This window comes from Erpetoichthys calabaricus, chromosome 16 (genome assembly GCF_900747795.2).
Source record: "Erpetoichthys calabaricus chromosome 16, fErpCal1.3, whole genome shotgun sequence".
Classification (NCBI taxonomy): Eukaryota; Metazoa; Chordata; class Cladistia; order Polypteriformes; family Polypteridae; genus Erpetoichthys; species Erpetoichthys calabaricus.
In genome coordinates this window covers 92,935,117-92,953,134 of record NC_041409.2, presented here as the reverse complement: position 1 = coordinate 92,953,134, position 18,018 = coordinate 92,935,117, and the positions used below count along the sequence as shown (strand labels likewise).

At 40.3% G+C, this 18,018-nt stretch overlaps 1 protein-coding gene across 1 annotated transcript in view; it reads left to right on the top strand.

Moving 5' to 3' along the window:
- LOC114666729 (zinc finger protein 62 homolog) overlaps window positions 1–11,937 on the top strand; it is a 43,148-nt gene extending 31,211 nt beyond the window's left edge. Inside the window, exons 3-4 of the mRNA XM_051919813.1 lie at window positions 3,228–3,342; window positions 7,880–11,937. Of these exons, the coding sequence (XP_051775773.1) occupies window positions 3,246–3,342; window positions 7,880–11,193 (3,411 nt within the window). The 5' untranslated portion in view covers window positions 3,228–3,245 and the 3' untranslated portion in view covers window positions 11,194–11,937. The remainder of the gene's footprint in view (window positions 1–3,227; window positions 3,343–7,879) is intronic.
- Window positions 11,938–18,018: the final 6,081 nt, after the last annotated feature.

Genomic DNA, 18,018 nt, shown 5'->3' with positions numbered 1-18,018 from the left:
GATTGGATATTTCTGCATTTCACGTGTTTTATTTTCCTTTCACTTGATTTGCAGCCACCCTGACCAAGCATGATACTTCTGTAAGCATCTTGTTGCACATTTACTGTAGTAATTTGGTCATCAGGAGAGCTGCAAAACACTGTTCCAAGAATAATTGACTTGCTGGACTCAGTTTAATGACATTAGCCTACTGACTTCACATTGCACATTAAGATCTAACTTTCCACTACTACAGTATGTGTAAATTTAACTGAATGCATTTTGTGCAGTTCTTCCCTCCCTAGAGAATGCAAAAAGTGTGATCCTATCAGAGACTGGATCTGTAATATTCCTTGAGAAGGAATCATCTTCTTCTTTCGGCTGCTCCTGTTAGGGGTCGCCAGAGCAGATCATCTTTTTCCATATCTTCCTGTTCTCGTTCTCTTGCTCTGTTACACCCACCACCTGCATGTCTTCTCTCACCACATCCATAAACCTCCTCTTAGGCCATCCACTTTTCCTCTTTCCTGGCAGCTTCATCCTTAACATCCTTCTCCCAATATTCTCATCACCTCTCCTCAGCACATGTCCTAACTAACACAATCTCACCTCTCTGACTTTGTCTCCAAACCGTCCAACCTGAGCTGACCCTCTAATGTCCTCATTTCTAATCTTGTCCATCCTCATCACACCCAATGCAAATCTTAACGTCTTTAATCTCTGCCACCTATACAGGATATAATCTGCTTGTGTGCATCTTCCTCCACTCTTGTACGTCAGCCCTATGTTCCTCCCTTTTCTCAAAATACATATTCACTGCAGCTATGCCCATCCTTTCTGCACAATTCACTACCATCATACCTTCAGCATTCCTCTTCTTGACATCATACCTACCCTTCATCTGCTCTGTTCCTTTCACCAACATTGAAAATCCATTGAAATCCGCTGCAATCCCCACTCTTTCACCCTTGGGTACACTCTCTACCACTTCATCCAACTCACTCCAGAAACCTTCTTTCTCATCCATCGCATACCTAACTTGTGGGGCATATGCACTAACAACATTCGTCATCACACCTTCAATTTCCAGCATCATAATCATTACTCTGTCTGACACTCTTTTCACCTCCCAAACACTCTTGACATACTGTTCCTTCAGAATATTTCTTCTCCCATCCACACCATGATAGAACAATTTGAACCCACCTCCGATCCACCTGTCCTTACTTCCCTTCCATTTAGTCTCTTGCATGCACAATATATCAACATTCTCTCCATCATATCGGCTAACTCTCTCCCCTTACCAGTCATATTGCCAACATTCAAAGTTCCTACCCTCACTTCCACTCTCTTTACCTTCCTCCTTTCCTCCTGCCTCCGAACACGCCTTCCCCCTCTTCTTCTCCTCTTCGGCCAACAGTAGCCCAATTTCCACCAGCACCCTGTTGGCTAACAGAACTGGTGGCGGCCGTTGTTAACCCGGGCCTCGACCAATGCAGTATGGAAATCTGTATTGTTGTCCTCATATTGATCTTGCAAAATTTTACACATGAATGCCCTTCCTGATGTAACTCTCTGCATTTATCTGGGCTTCGGACCAGCACGAAGAAACACACTGGTTTGTGCATCCCCTGTGACTATCCCCTGTGAATATTCTCAACAAAATTTTATTAAATGTAAACATGTACACTTCAATTAGATTTGGTATTAAGATGACAAAACTAACCAAACCTGTTGTAGCTGGGCTAAGGTTGTTGAACACACGTGCCAAATCCAGCATCCTCTGCAATAATGGATAATCATCAAATGAAGTCACTTCAATTATTTTCCCCAAATAATAGATTTTGCTTTAAGGTTGACATAATTTTTGTCAAATACCTGCTCTGTCGACAATGGAGAAGCAGGCTAGGCTTTGTTTTTTTTTTTTTTTTTTGCGTTAAGGTTTAAGGTAGACTTTCATTTTTATCTGCTTTTTCTATATTCTTTTATTTTGGAATTTGACTGAATTTATTGCATTCAATTTATTATTTCAGGAAAGGTACAGCATGTGTTGAAGATTGTTCTGGTGTTGCCACTAGCGTGCATGGTAAAAAAAATAAGTCTACATATGCATACTTGGTAATCCTGCATATTTTACATTGTTGGGCAAACAGTAAATTGATTGTGTCTCTTGCTTCACTGACATTCTGCTCTGTCTGTTTGGGTTTTTAGTTTTCTCCCATATTTGATAATGTGTAGTGTAGGTTGGTTGGCCAGGTGTTAAAATGTGCCCTGCAAAGGACTGGCGTCTCCTCCAGGGGATGATTCTTTGCATGTGTCTGATGATTTAAGGATCGCCCCTCACCCTTGTTTCAGTCCTGGAAGTATCTGATTAAAAAAGTGAAGAAATTAATGCATCTCAGTTCTTTTGACACATAATGCCACATATATACTGTATTTTTCCACCATACCTGAAAAACGTTGGTTTCATCATAAATAATAAATAAATAAATATTTAAATATAAATAAATAAATTAGTTTTGGCCGATACCACTAGAGCGATTGATTTATTTTACATCACATACTGTATATACTTGCGGTTAAGTCGGGGCTTGTTTTTACTATATAATTTCCGGTATTTTATAATGTCGGTCATATAAGTCGAATGCGGGAAACTCACCTTTTGGTACAAGTGATTTTTATATGCTAATGCCCACCTGAGAGAGTAACCACTGAGGACACTGCCTTTTTTTTCTATGTATTGTGCCTACATGACCACACTGTAATACCCAAACTATTCCGAAGCGATGTTTGCACTGTTTTGTGTTTTTTGTATCTCACACCCTCATTCACCTTTATTGTAAGAGCATCCCTTATCTGTGATGGAGCATTCGATAAGAAGAAAATATGAAGCTGGTTTTAAATTAAAAGTTGTTGAAGTGGCAGCGAAATATGATGTGTCTGAGAAACTGATGAGAGATTGGAGGAAGCAAGAAGACATTAAAAAAATAGGAAGGGTCGCATTTTTGAACGGGCATATGAGTTAGGATCGACTTTTCAGGTTTCAAGACCCGACTTATACCCGAGTATATATGGTAATTCAACTTAAGGGTAAAGTTGGCTATAATGGTGTTCATTTGAAAGATTAACTGTGTGAGTCATTTTTTTTTCTTCTGCCCTTATGCTGAAATAAATGTTTTCGGATCTGCTGTCACATTCTGAGCAGTAAAAAGTCTAACCTGCTGTTTCATGCTTGTGTTTTATGTCAGGCTTTGTAGAGATCCTCAATGCAGCCTTCAGCCTTTTCTGAGCCATTTCCCCAAGAGGACACTCCAAATTTCAAAAGGAAGGAGTATAGAATGTCCACTGAGAAAAACCAGGATGGTAAGTGGAAGTTGTGTCAGCTTTCTTTGTGTCCTGGTAGCCAAAGAATTTATGAAGCAGAACACTCCAACTGATATAATGTGTGTGTGTATATACAAAATACACGCACGGTATTTATACTTAAAGTTGACATCATGAGCAGTTCACCTGTGGGAAGCATGCCCGTTGTTGTTTCTACACTTAGGACTGTTACAAACACAAGGAAAGCAAAATCAATTTGTGTGTTTACCCCAGACAGTTACATACTGATCTCTCTGTAGTGACGCAAGCTATACTACCAATGTCTAAATGTGAAAACATGACAGAACAAAATGACCAGATTTATTTGGGCAAACTCCAAATTCATCAAATTGCCAAGTGGCAAACTGAGAGCTAGTTTGCTTCCCACTGGTGGCACTTATGAAACATGTCTTTCAATAAGATCTGTAGACTGTATATAAGAAAGGAATTTAGTAGGATTTTCTTTCACACATAACCAGGATGACACAGTGGTTTTCTGGGTTGATACCATTAATGTGAATCAAGGATTATAATTAACAAGGGTTTTTTTTTTTCCTTTTAAGTAAAATTTTGATCAATAGCAATGCCTGAGTATTGCATTTGTTCTGTTAATTTATTTTGCCATACATTTGTATTATTAAGCAATAATAGGGACATATCACAGAAATACAGTATCACAAAGGTTTGAAATTATAAACAGAGGGAAACCAGTTTAGATGCATATAAAAGTAGCCCCCATCAGTGCCCATTCCCCAACTCACAGTTTCTCAGGCCTGGAAAAAGTATGATGTTTGACATAGCGGGAGGAGAGATATTCCACCCCACAGAATCTCAAAGAGCTTGGAGATTAGTTATGAGAGAAGAAATGGCATCTGTGCATGGACCAACCGTTACCAGCTCTTACCACTTAGCAATACTGGGTCCAGATGATGATTTAATCTCTGTGGCTGAGAGTTCAAGCAAGTTCAGGTCGAAAAGGAAGACTTCCAAAGGTGAGTGGGTAGTTTAGCTGCAGATTTCAATCGGGAGGTTAAAACCTGCTTTGCAGGAATGGTACCTATGGAGAATAAGCTCCTCTGGAATAGATTAACAGTTAAACATGAGAGGTCTAAGTGTAGGAATATATGAGGCAAAAGTACAACAACAACAACAACAACAACATTTATTTATATAGCACATTTTCATACAAAAAGTAGCTCAAAGTGCTTTACATAATGAAGAAAAAAAGAATAAAAGACAAAAAAGAAATTAAAATAAGACAGCCTTAGTTAACATAATAAGGAGTAAGGTCCGATGGCCAGGGTGGACAGAAAAAACAAAAAAAAACTCCAGAAAGCTGGAGAAAAAAATAAAATCTGTAGGGGTTCCAGGCCACGAGACCGCCCAGTCCCCTTTGGGCATTCTACCTAACATAAATGAAATAGTCCTCTTTGTAGTTAGGGTTCTCACGGAGTCACTTGATGCTGATGGTTATACAGACTTCTGGCTTTTAATCCATCCATCATTGTTGGAACATCATGGTGCTTTGGGTAGATGGTGGTGGCCACCACCAATAGGACACCGGAAAAGGAAACAGAAGTAAGGTATTGATGGCTAGAATATATGATAGAAGGTTTGAAATTTTGCACCAGATTGCAAGTACTGATAGAAAAATCCCGAAACATATTTAAAAATGTAACAGAGGGTTTGACCTGGCAGAATGTTTATTTAGCATTTTTTATTACTGGGTACAATACACAAGGATGCCTTTGAAATGTAGCACTGTTGACATAAAATTTTAAAACTCAAGGGCAACATACAAGGCAAGTGTATGAAGAAAAATGTTACTGGACTTTAACTGGCCAGGAAAGATGGTTAGGTTCAGTGCAGACTCATAGGATAGCCTGCATTTGTGAAAGAGTTGTTAGTCTGCTAATGCTTGATTTGTATAAATATTAAAACTATTATATAGTGTAGATAAAACCACTCTGAGTGATATTTATGATGAAGGACAGATATAATATGCAATTTTAACCCTTGAAGGTAGTAAGAGCTTCATTTCTTCATTAAAATTAGTTAATTAGCTTGTGGCTTATTGCTACCTAGTTAAGCATTTGGTTAGTCTGATTTGTTTTGAACTTGCATGGCATGGTATGTTTTTTATTTCAAAGTTTATTACAACACTTTCATGTCATTTTGTGTTACCATTGTATTGATTTTCTTTCCCTGTTGGCGATTGTTAATTTCTATCTATAGAGAAGTTCACATCTGTATATGACACAGAGTTGGGAGTGACTGTTTACTTCTCATAGGATGAGCCAACATGATTGTCATTCTCATCTGTTAATATGATACTCCATCCAGAATTGATGAATTTTTTTATCTGTTACTTTCTCCCTGTGGTTAGTAGTAATGTGATGGTTAAGAAAAATGTTTAATCTCATGTTTTCATGCAGAATGGAGACAACAAATTGAGTTTATAATATAACTAACCATGCTACCTATCAAAGACAGATAATAGAATAATAGCACTTAGCACTAATAGTATTTTAAGCATCTTTCCTCTGTATTCGCATGTGTCTGAGCGTCTCTTGACTGGCGCTCGGCATCTCAGCCATGTTCTCGTAAAACCTGCTTCTCAGGCTCTGTCGTTATTTTCAAGGCGCCCTTTTCACCTCCTGTCTGCTTTTATACTGTCTGTCTCTGAGTGCAGCACTCTCAGCGTGTACTTGTACTGCTCCTTGTACATCTCACACATTTCTTCTTTCATCGCATCACCGAAGCCAAACTGAAGAATCTGGTTACTCTGAGGAACTGGACACCCAGACCTTAGTTGTTTATTACTATAGTAGATAGGGTATAGCAAACAATGTCAAATAGTCCAAGGAAAACATTTCCTGTTACACAATCCACATGTTAAGTCATCCATTTGCATGCTCACAATGTCCCAAACACCTGTATTTTTGGTAAAATATTGGTAAGTAAACCACAAAATTGAATCACTCAGATGCAGCAGGAGTCCAGCCCAGTAATAGCTTATTCATTGGCTTGTAGTAGTACTATTTAAAATGTCCTACATCTCCCAGCGGCCCTGGCAGTATAGCACTGTTGGATAGCTTGGGGGGTGCAGGGGCTTTTGGGAAGAAGATTGAGCAGGTGGGTCCTTTAAAAAGAAACCTAAAAGATGTTGGGGGGAGGTGATCATCCTTCTGTTTGTTAATATGGCTCACACACACATTTGGATTACGACTTGACCACCTTGGATTACAGTTTCTGTCTGGATGTATGTTCTGTCCTGTGCCTGCCTGTTTGTTTGAGTTTGTACCGATCAGATACATCTCCTTCTGCGGGAACATTCCCAATCACTTCAAACCCCACACTGCATCAGGAACCTGGTAGGATAAAACTTTATATTGCTTTCAGAAAGCTGTTCACAGGGTATTTCAATCACATATCCATCATCAGCCGCCCCACTATACTGAACTGCTTTGGACATTGTTGTTAGTGTTTATTGTTGGCCTTTGCGCACGTGGCTTTGGTTATATTGTTAATTATCTATTCATTGTACTACTAACAGCGTCTCTGTGTATGAGTGTGTGCATGCCAGGTCAAGGCTGGGTATGTTCCGGGGGTCCCCACAATAAAACAAACGTCACTGTCTTCGGACGGTGTGAATCTTAACATCTCCAAGACCGGTAAAGGCTAACATTGCTCTTTATGTGATATCAACAAAAAGTGACAAGACATGGAAAATCAAACATTTCAAGTTAAAATAAAGCATTATCAGGAAGAGGCTATTCCTCAGAATTGTACATATCCATGATTCCTCAGCAAGCAGGGAGTCATTTCACTCACATGTTTCCACACACCGCTGTTAAATTATTCTTAGGTACTCCTGTTGTGGATGTGAATTTAACTGTAACAATGGGACGCAGGTTTACAATTCAAATGCTCATTCACGTCTGAGCACATTCCTTTTTCGTTCATTTTCTGCAAGTGGTTGACTTAATAGTAAATATGCGTTTCAAATGTTGTGAGCGTGTGACTGGACAGCTTCATGTGGATTATGCAACACAAGTAATGCTAGTTTTTTTTTTTTTTTATGTATTAGTTGCTGTTTTTCTATGTTGTTCACCATGGGAACTCATTATATCAGATACTTTATCTCCACACGGCTCGAAAGTATGATATTACATTTTTTTTCGACCATCACTACAAACTACATGGAGTAAGTAACATATCATTTTTGAGTGGAGTATTCCTTTAAGGGCTGTCTCAGAATTGATTAGCTAGTTCTGGTAAAGGAGTGTGAAACAAATGACTAGCCTGAACTGGCAGAGGCTAAATACTACTCTGCCATGTAGAATGCTTGAAAAAAATGATACAAATGTTCACAAGTAGTTATAGAAATGCTCATTTCACACAGTCTGAGAGCAGCGACTTACAAAATGAGGTCATGATGAGCAGACAGTTAAAACTTGCAGCCTGTATGCTGTGAAAAGAGACATCTGATTAGTAGTAAGAATAACAAAACATAGTCTTTATTTTTGTCTTCTAGAGCTGGCTTTGAAGAGATCTAAAATGCATCCCCCAGCTTCTCCTGAGCTAACCACACAAAAAGATTGTCCCAGTTTCTTAAAACAAGAGGGCAGAGTGTCTACTGATGAAGAGGAGGAGCAAGAGGAGAGAATACGCAGGTACAGGCCATCACTGCTGCCAAAAAGACAGATGAAAAAACGAGCCATCCATGCAGTTACTAAAGAGGATAGGTGGGTGAACAAAGAGCAAAAAGAAAGGAGCAAATTGGTCAAAACTGAAGATAAGAGTGATCATTCTGATGACACAGAGGAGCGGCACCTCTCCACCAAGCTGCCTGACCAGTTTGCTAATCAGCACGTCTCCAAAAGTGGTTCTCATTCAGAGACTGATGACATGGTCTGTTCCAAGGATGTTCTAGTAAACCGGTCTAAGCAGCGCAGTCGGCACTTATTATTGAGTGATAAAAAGAAACGTTTGACCAGCAAACTAAAGACTGATATGTTCTGCAAAGAAAACTCTACACAGGCAGAAACAGAAGAGAAAAGGCCTTCCTCGCTTGTCAGCAGACCTGGAGTAAACATATCCCAGGGTAACAATCCCAGGATTCTGATTCCAGGGACAGGTATAAAATTGTCAGAATTAGGCCTAGAGTCTGAGTCTTCTGATCCTTCAGATCCAGATCCGGCTGAGTTGGACGATCTAGAAGAAGATTTGGGTGAAGATGAACCTGAAACAGGACTTTATGGTGAAAAATACATTGATGAATTTGGACAGAACTGCTATGGCAAATCACCTCGCAAGTCAGCAGATTACTTTAGCAGCTTCATCACAAAGGGACAGAGCAAATACAGTGGATCTTTCCACCCCACTCAAGGTGTTTTCAAAAAGATGAAGTCAAGCTGTCAAGCTGAAAATGAAGGAACTCCAAATGCCAACTATTCTGAAAAGGCACAAGACATGGGAGATGTTGGAGAGACAGCGGAGGGGACCTGCTTCATTGATGAATTTGGAATTGAACACTCCTCTGTGACACAGGATGATGCAAAGCCATTGACCCTCAGGGAGGATAACCATCGAAATGTAAAATCCGAGGCGGAAACAACCTTGCATACCAGCATAAAAAAGAAGCCTAACACAGAGGAGGTTGGAAATGTTGAAAATCTGTACCCACTTCGCCACCGGGTTACATCTCTTCACAAGAAAGCAAAAAAGATGAGTAGCCAGACAGACCCTAAGGTTTCTTGTAATAATAAAAAAGATAAAAAAGCTGACCCAAGCCGCAATGTGGACATGGAGACCTCTTTGAAAAGTGAAGTGGTTAGCAAAAAGATGGTTGAACCTGAAGCAAGTGAGGAAAATATCTCTTACTGTGAAGAGGATCTGCAGGTCAAAGTGATTGAGGATGATGAGGAAGAGGAGGATGAAGATGGAGATAATTCTGATGATGACAAAGTTAATTTTGAAGAAGAGAAGAAGAAGAAGAAAGACAACAAAAAATATACACAGAGCACAAAAGCTCTCCGTTCTAGAGTGTTTATCAATGAAATGGGCCAGGAGCAGAACAAGGTTGTGGAAGAAGAGGAGGATTTTGATGAACAGGAGGTAGCTGATGAGGACGACGAAGAGGAGGAAGCTGATGAAGAAGATGATGTAAGCAGTGATGAGACATATGCCAAAGAAAAGAGGCCTCGCAGACGGAAAGCTGTCTCCTCCATATCGTCATCATCATCATCCTCGTCTTCATCACCACACAGAAAGCAGAAAAGCCGTGGCCTTCAGGGTGAATCCAAATCCAAGGAAGAGCTTTTCCACTGCAGTGTGTGCGACCAGACTTTCCGCTTCAAGTCTGGGCTGAAGCGACACTTTGCACGTCACACTGGGGCAAAGCCCTACCCCTGTCCTCATTGCCCTAAAACATTTAAGCATTCGTTCAACTTATCATCTCACTTACGCACTCACACTGGAGAGAAGCCTTATCTTTGCCCCATATGCAACAAGGGTTTTAGAGACTCAACGGGCTTGCTCCATCACCATGTAGTGCACACTGGGGAGAGGGCACACCAGTGTCCTGTATGCAACAGCCGCTTTTCACTCCGGAGCAACCTGCAGCGGCATCTGCGTCGTATGCACAAGGGGTGGACACCACCTGCAGGTTCAAACGGCCAAGAAAACTCAGAGGCGGCTTTGTCTTCAGAGGGAGCAGAAGCATCCACAACACATTCCTGCAGGGACTGTCCAAAAGTTTTCACCTCTGCTGTAAAACTAAAGAAACATCGGGCTATCATTCATGGTGACTGGCCTGAGCCTCCAAAGCCTCTTCCTTGCGACATCTGTGGCAAGATCTTTCGCCAGCAGTGGGAGCTTGAGCGACATTTTATGCTGCACGCGGGAGAGCGTCCCCATGGCTGCTCTGAGTGCGGAAAGAACTTTGCAACCAAAAGTGCCCTGGCCCGCCACCAGATCACACATCGAGAAGAAAGGCCATTTCCCTGTCAGCTGTGTGGCAAGACCTTTGGCACCCCTCGCTATCTGAAAGCTCACTTGGAGACGCACGTGGAGGGCACACCATATGAGTGTGATGTCTGCCACCGCCGCTATAGTCTAGCGTCTAGCTTACGCAAGCACAAACGGCGACATCAACGAGAGATGAGATTGGAGGAGACTATCAAAAAAACTGACTCTGGCCCCCTTGTGTGCCCTGACTGCGGTTTGCGGTTTCCTGAGGGTGCCGCCGAGAAGCTAAGGCTTCATTCCTGCCCTCGGCCTAAGAAACCCAAGGACCCAAATGAGGTTTACATTTGCAGTGAATGCGGCAAGACCTTCTCTAGCTCCTCAACACTTCGACGGCACTTCACCATTCACACCGGTGAAAAACCATTCCAGTGTGAATCCTGTTCCAAGCGCTTCCGTACAGCCTGTCTTCTAAGACTGCATCGACGCATACATAGCGAGGACCGACCTTTTGTCTGTGAGGTTTGTACCAAGACCTTTCGTTTTCAGGGTGCTCTCCAACGTCACCGTCTGGTCCACGAGAGGCGGAAACATGTCCCCGAACCTGAACCTGACCCCAGGAAGCGTCATATCTGCCCTGAGTGCCCAAAACGGTTCCGCAGCCCACGAGAGCTACGCCGTCACCTACTGGTGCACACTGGGGAAAAACCATATGAATGTGAGCTCTGCAGTAAGCGGTTCAAGCAGGAATCCTACCTTAAATACCACCGCCTGCTGCATGCAGAAGAGAAGCCTTTCCATTGTGGAGAATGTGAGAAGAGCTTCATATCGCCTTACCACCTGACACGGCACATCCGGGATGTGCATAAGATTAAAGGCTGAGAGGTAGTATGACACGGAGGGGGCAAATCAACACCAGCAGCCATGAGACTGAATCACCCTCCTGTTTTTTCCTCAAATATTTCATAATGTCCCTGCAAGCAGACATGTGGCATCCATGGTAACTTCATGAACTATCATTTATAAACATTGATGGATATTCACACATACAGACACTCCAGAGGTATTTGTTAAAAATACTCCTCATGTGTACACATGCGTGTGTGTTTGCACTGGCTACCTTGCACCACAGTCTGACATTCTTGGTGATATGAAGGTAATGGTTTGTGCAAGTGAAGGCTCCAAGCCCATGTTAGGGGGGGGAACAAAAGATAAAAAGACTGAATGTGCCGTGGCAAAATTTTACACACACAAGAAAAAACTGTTTCTCAATCCTGTAAGACTTTAGTTCACAGTTTGTCATTTCTTATATTTATATATAATATATACGCAGTGTGTATGTGTATGTATATGTTTATGAATATATACTTGTACGTACATGTATGCATGTTTGTGTATATATATATATAAATTAAAAAATAAAAACATGCATATCTTTTTATGTTGTATGTTTTTTAAATATACAGTAAGCCCTACAGCTGCTACTTTGCCTCTGCTGTTGTTAAATGATACTGACTCTACCTTTTTTTTTTTTTTTTTTTTTTTCCCCCCCAGTCTGATCTGTCATTTACCCTTCCTTGTGTCCAACAGCTGGGCCAGTTGTTCGGCCTGTGATTTCATTTTTTTTTTCAGCGGCGTAGCTTGGGTTGTTCTTCCTCTGGTACCCAGTTTCACTGAAGTACAGTTAGGTCCATAAATATTTGGACAGAGACAACTTTTTTCTAATTTTGGTTCTGTACATTACCACAATGAATTTTAAATGAAACAACTCAGATGCAGTTGAAGTGCAGACTTTCAGCTTTAATTCAGTGGGGTGAACAAAACGATTGCATAAAAATGTGAGGCAACTAAAGCATTTTTTGAACACAATCCCTTCATTTCAGGGGCTCAAAAGTAATTGGACAAATTAAATAACTGGAAATCAAATGTTCATTTCTAATACTTGGTTGAAAACCCTTTGCTGGCAAAGACAGCCTGAAGTCTTGAACTCATGGACATCACCAGGTGCTGGGTTCGCTCCTTTTTAATGCTCTGCCAGGCCTTTACTGCAGCGACTTTCAGCTGCTGTTTGTTTGTGGGCCTTTCTGTCTGAAGTTTAGTCTTCAACAAGTGAAATGCCTGCTCAGTTGGGTTAAGATCAGGTGACTGACTTGGCCATTCAAGAATTTTCCACTTCTTTGCTTTAATAAACTCCTGGGTTGCTTTGGCTGTATGTTTTGGGTCATTGTCCATCTGTATCATGAATCAATTTGACTGTATTTAGTTGGATTTGAGCAGACAGTATGTCTCTGAACACCTCAGAATTCATTCGGCTGCTTCTGTCCTGTGTCACATCAAAAATAAACACTAGTGTCCCAGTGCCACTGGCAGCCATGCACACCCAAGCCATCACACTGCCTCCCTCCACCGTGTTTTACAGATGATGTGCTATGCTTTGGATAATGAGCTGTTCCACGCCTTCTCCATACTTTTTTCTTGCCACCATTCTGGTAGAGGTTGATCTTGGTTTCATCTGTCCAAAGAATGTTTTTCCAGAACTGTGCTGGCTTTTTTAGATGTTCTTTAGCAAAGTCCAATCTAACCTTTCTATTCTTGAGGCTTATGAGTGGCTTGCACCTTGCAGTGCACCCTCTGTATTTACTTTCATGCAGTCTTCTCTTTATGGTAGACTTGGATATCGATACGCCTATCCCCTGGAGAGTGTTGTTCACTTGGTTGGCTGTTGTGAAGGGGTTTCTCTTCACCATGGAAATGATTCTGCAATCATCCACCACTGTTGTCTTCCGTGGACGTCCAGGTCTTTTTGCGTTGCTGAGTTCACCAGTGCTTGCTTTCTTTCTCAGGATGTACCAAACTGTAGATTTTGCCGCTCATGATATTGTAGCAATTTCTTGGACGGGTTTTTTCTGTTTTCGCAGCTTAAGGATGGCTTCTTTCACCTGCATGGAGAGCTCCTTTGACCGCATGTTGTCTGTTCACAGCAAAATCTTCCACATGCAAGCACCACACCTCAGATCAACTCCAGGCCTTTAATCTGCTTAATTGATAATGACATAACGACGGACTTGCCCACACCTGAACATGAAATAGCCTTTGAGTCAATTGTCCAATTGCTTTTGAGCCCCTGAAATGAAGGGATTGTGTTTCTATGTTAACTAATGTTGTCTTATTTTAATTTCTTATTTGTCTTTTATTCTTCTTTTCTTCATTATGTAAAGCACTTTGAGCTACTTTTTGTATGAAAATGTGCTATATAAATAAATGTTGTTGTTGTTGTTGTTGTGTTAAAAAAAAAATGCTTTAGTTGCCTCACATTTTTATGCAATCGTTTTGTTCACCCCACTGAATTAAAGCTGAAAGTCTGCACTTCAACTGCATCTGAGTTGTTTCATTTAAAATTCATTGTGGTAATGTACAGAACCAAAATTAGAAAAAAGTTGTGTCTGTCCAAATATTTATAGACCTAACTGTATATCTGCTATAGGTGGGGTTTCCACATTATAATGGTGAGAGAGAGCTATAGACCTAAGTATGCCAGTGGACTGTGGCGGTGGGCCGAAGAGGGTTGATGGTAAGGGGACTCCGCTGTCACTTTAGTAACGTGACAGCATTTGCTTGTTCATTGCTATTGGAAGATGAGTTGGTCGGACAGCTTAGCTTAGCTTGTTTAGATGTGGTGGATTAGGGGTGAAGCATAATGAGAGGAGTTTCCGATTCAGCATCCACTTGAGGTTAATAAAATGATCATTCCATCTGGTAGATGTTTGGTGTTGAGTGTTCAAGCTGCTGCAGCCGTTATAAGAGCAGTTTCTTGATAGATGAGTTGGTTGGACATCCTGCCATGATGTTTAGATGTGTTACTTTTTCAGTATCCATGCTGACCTGGTGAATTAGGGGTGAAGCATAATAAGAAGAGTTTCCAGTTCAGCATCCACTCTTAACAAGCTGATCATTCAGTCCAGGGTTGTACTTGGTAGATGTTTTAATATTTAGTGTCCACCCTGCTGTAGCTGAGCTGATTGGGCCAGTATAAGCCATTCTAAGAGCAGTTTCTTGTTGCTGTTTTTTGACTGCCATAATGGAGATGTCCAGTCTTCTGTTGCTCTAATTAAGAAGCATTTCCTTGTTTGCTGTCAGTTATACTGCAGCATATTAGATCAGATTGGATCTCCGGCATGTGATGGAGAGCCATTTCTTGTCCAGCATTCATTATAACTGGTAGTCCTAGACTTCTGCTTAAAGAGATCAGAAGTTCTCATTCACCATTCACTTTGGCTGAGAAAGCTGCAGATAAAGAAGTCTACTGTGAACTGTAATTTATACATTTTGCAGTTTGTGTCAAAGAAGAAGTTCTCTGCTGCAGTCCTCAAGTCATAGTTTCACTGGCTCACTTTGTACCCCACTCAGAGTATTAATTTTAGGTAATTTAGAACTGAATTACATGTTACACTCTGATGAAGATAAAGATGTTTCCTTAATTGCTTTTTTATTCATTCAATAATTACTTAATGGCCTTCCTGCACATTTGACCAAAAAATAAAAAAGATTTTTTTTGGCTCTTTTAATAGTAAAGCCTCATATTTACATGCTGTTGGGAAATTGGATTTTAAATTTGAATCATTGATTTAAAAAGTGTATGTGATGCCAACTGTAAAAAAAAAAAAAAGAAAGGAAAAATACAAGTCAGTCTTTCTTTTGCCTTATACTAATGATTTATATTTGATGCAGTGCCCCATCCAGAACTGGTCTCCACTTTGACATAGTGATGTTGGGAGAGGGTCCAGCTCCCTGCAACCCTGAATTGAATTAGCACTGCGGTGTCAAACTCCAGGCCTGGAGGGCGATCGCAATGGCTGCAGGTTTTCATTCTAACCCTTTTCCTAATCAGTAACCAGTTTTCAATGCTAATTAATTTCTTTTCCCTTCATTTTAGTAGCCCTGTTTCTAAGGATTTAGTCCTTTTGAATTTTCTTCATTAAATGACAGCCAAACAGAAGTGAGACGTGAAACACGCCAACAGATGGCAAGCTAAATTAGAGCTTCAAACTCCAACCAGTTTCTTAATGAGAAGCTAATTCTTGCTGTTAATTAAACCCGTTTTTTAATTTCGTGGTCTGTTGCTGCTCTCATTCTGCCACAGCAGACATTTCCAAAACTGTTGATTTTTCTGTTTTTTCTAAAAACACCATCAAGATGTTTTGGTGACCTGAGAGATCAACATTACTGAGACCTTCACCTTTCTTTATTTTCAGATATTGTGTGATGGGCACAGGTGAGCTGGTCGTGTGGTGGCTTGTTTTGTGTCTCATTATTGTTAGGTTGCTAATTAAAGAAAAAGAAACAACTAAGGGGCCTGAGTCAATTTAATCAAAACTACAGAAAAAGAAGTTAATTAGCAGCAAAAACTGGTCACTAATTAAGAAGATGGCTAGAACCAGCAGCCCTCCAGGACTGGAGTTCGACATCCCTGGATTAGCAGATCAGTAAAAGGATTTCAGAATGAAAATACAAATAGGACAGTCATTATTGTAGAAGATTGCTGTAGTGAATATTAAGGAGGCATTCTCTGTATCAGGCCCTACTGCCATGTAAGTGGACATTTTCAGCTTTGTGTAACTCGACACATTTGGTTGTCCATCTTCTAAGTTGGAGTCCAAGTCTGGCTTTGAGTTGTGCCTCTTTCAGTTTGAGAAGAAGTGCAGAGTAATCTTTATTAACGTTTGCTACTAAATTAAATTTAGCTCAGTTTCGTTGATACAATATCTAGTGTATGCAGTGAACCCAATAACTCTGTGTGTAGAGTGCACCTCCACATTTTACGTCATTTTGTTTTGCTATTAATTGCACACCTTCACAACTAAAGTGAATAAAACTGTTTAAGACAATACTGCAAGTTGGACAAATAAACACAGATGTACCGCAGTGTACTGTATGTGTATGAGGCAGACTCCTCAAGGGCTGGTCAAACGAAGCACAGTTTGCAGATATCTGTTATGTTTTTGTTATCATTAGGTATAAAATGTTTAACAATATTTGCTCCAGCAGACCTCCGTGACCCTGTAGTTAGGATATAGCGGGTTGGATAATGGATGTGAGAATTACAGGTTTAGTTCTTAGTGTGTGTACTTAACTGAAGACTCTGCTCTGGCCCGATCTATAAACGCGTGTGTGATATATAAGGTACAGTACATTAGAGTGTTTGTAACAAACTATGTATGTGTGTACACTATGGCAAGCCATCCATGATACTTGTGCAGTATTTGTAGGCACACTTGTGTTATACACACACATGCTCATTTATGTTGGATCAAAGGTTTACAAGTACCAAGGATTTAACAAAAAGTTATGTCTTCAAATAGAAATTTGGCATAATTTCTGTTTTTTATGCAGCACACTAATATTAAGAAGTCTAAAATTCTTTCCCTGCATAAAACATTTACACATACAGTATCTATCTATCTATCTATCTATCTATCTATCTATCTATCTATCTATCTGTCTATCTATGTTATCCTGCCTACTATACTAAAATTAAGATCTATCATATACTACCTATCAATCTATCAATCATATACTGTCTATCTATCTATCTATCTATCTATCTATCTATCTATCTATCTATCTATCTATCTATCTATCTATCCTGTATGTACACATATTGCACATGTGTGTATTGTGGATGAGTGAAGAATTGCAAGTCCAGAGCAAATGAGTGTTGGGACACCAAAATTGGTCATTCCTGTTTACATCTTCCAAATAATAACAAAAATACAGGCACAAAGGCAACAAAATAATACCAACAAATTGGCCTCAGACAGGCTTAAGTCATGGTCATGGTCAAGTTCAGGTTACGAACATAGATGTGCTCAGCTCGCAGATAGCCGTCTCCTTCTGCCAGCTTGCAGTGTATCACAGAAAAACCAGAAGAGGCGGAGTCCGTTGCCCTCCGGGGTGGGGATGGGGGAAGTTTTGGGTATGTGGGTGTCCCTTTGGTGTTTCTGGAGGAAAAGGAGATGACATGGTTAGCGACAGTGCCCCCTCTCACCCTGAGGTGGTAGTACATTCCTTAGAGGCACTCTAAGGATGATCCACAGATGCAAATGACAGTATGTATATGTATTTATGTGCATATATATATATATATATATATATATGTGTGTATATATATATGTGTATAATATATAATATATATATATACTTGCATATAGTATATATACTTAGATATATATAATGTATACCTGCAAATAAATAAAGGCATAGGCAGAGTGAATCAGGTGATTATTAAGCTGGCCACATAGGCGCTTGCCCCATAATTTGTTGAGCAGGTCTTTTAAACCTTAAGAACTGTCAGTGCTTCCAGGTGAGTGCTTGTGCAGTTACACTTCATTGTCACAGATATCAGAAAGTGGTCCTCATGCCATTGTAAGGCTGAATGGAAAAAGAAGCACAGTATGAAAGGTATTTATATTGTATTCCATGAGGTAAACCTATTTTTATGTTGTGGATATGTAATGTATTTATGTATGATTCATAATATTCTTTTTTTTATGTGTTATTATTACAGTGTTAGTTAATTAGGATAGCTGGGTTTAAAAAAATAATTTTTTTTTTTAATCATTCAGGACTGTTATCTTCCTTTTAGCGCCATGTTCAGTTTCTCCCTCCAACCAACCCCATCCCCTTCCAAACCAGCCATCTTTGGCGTCA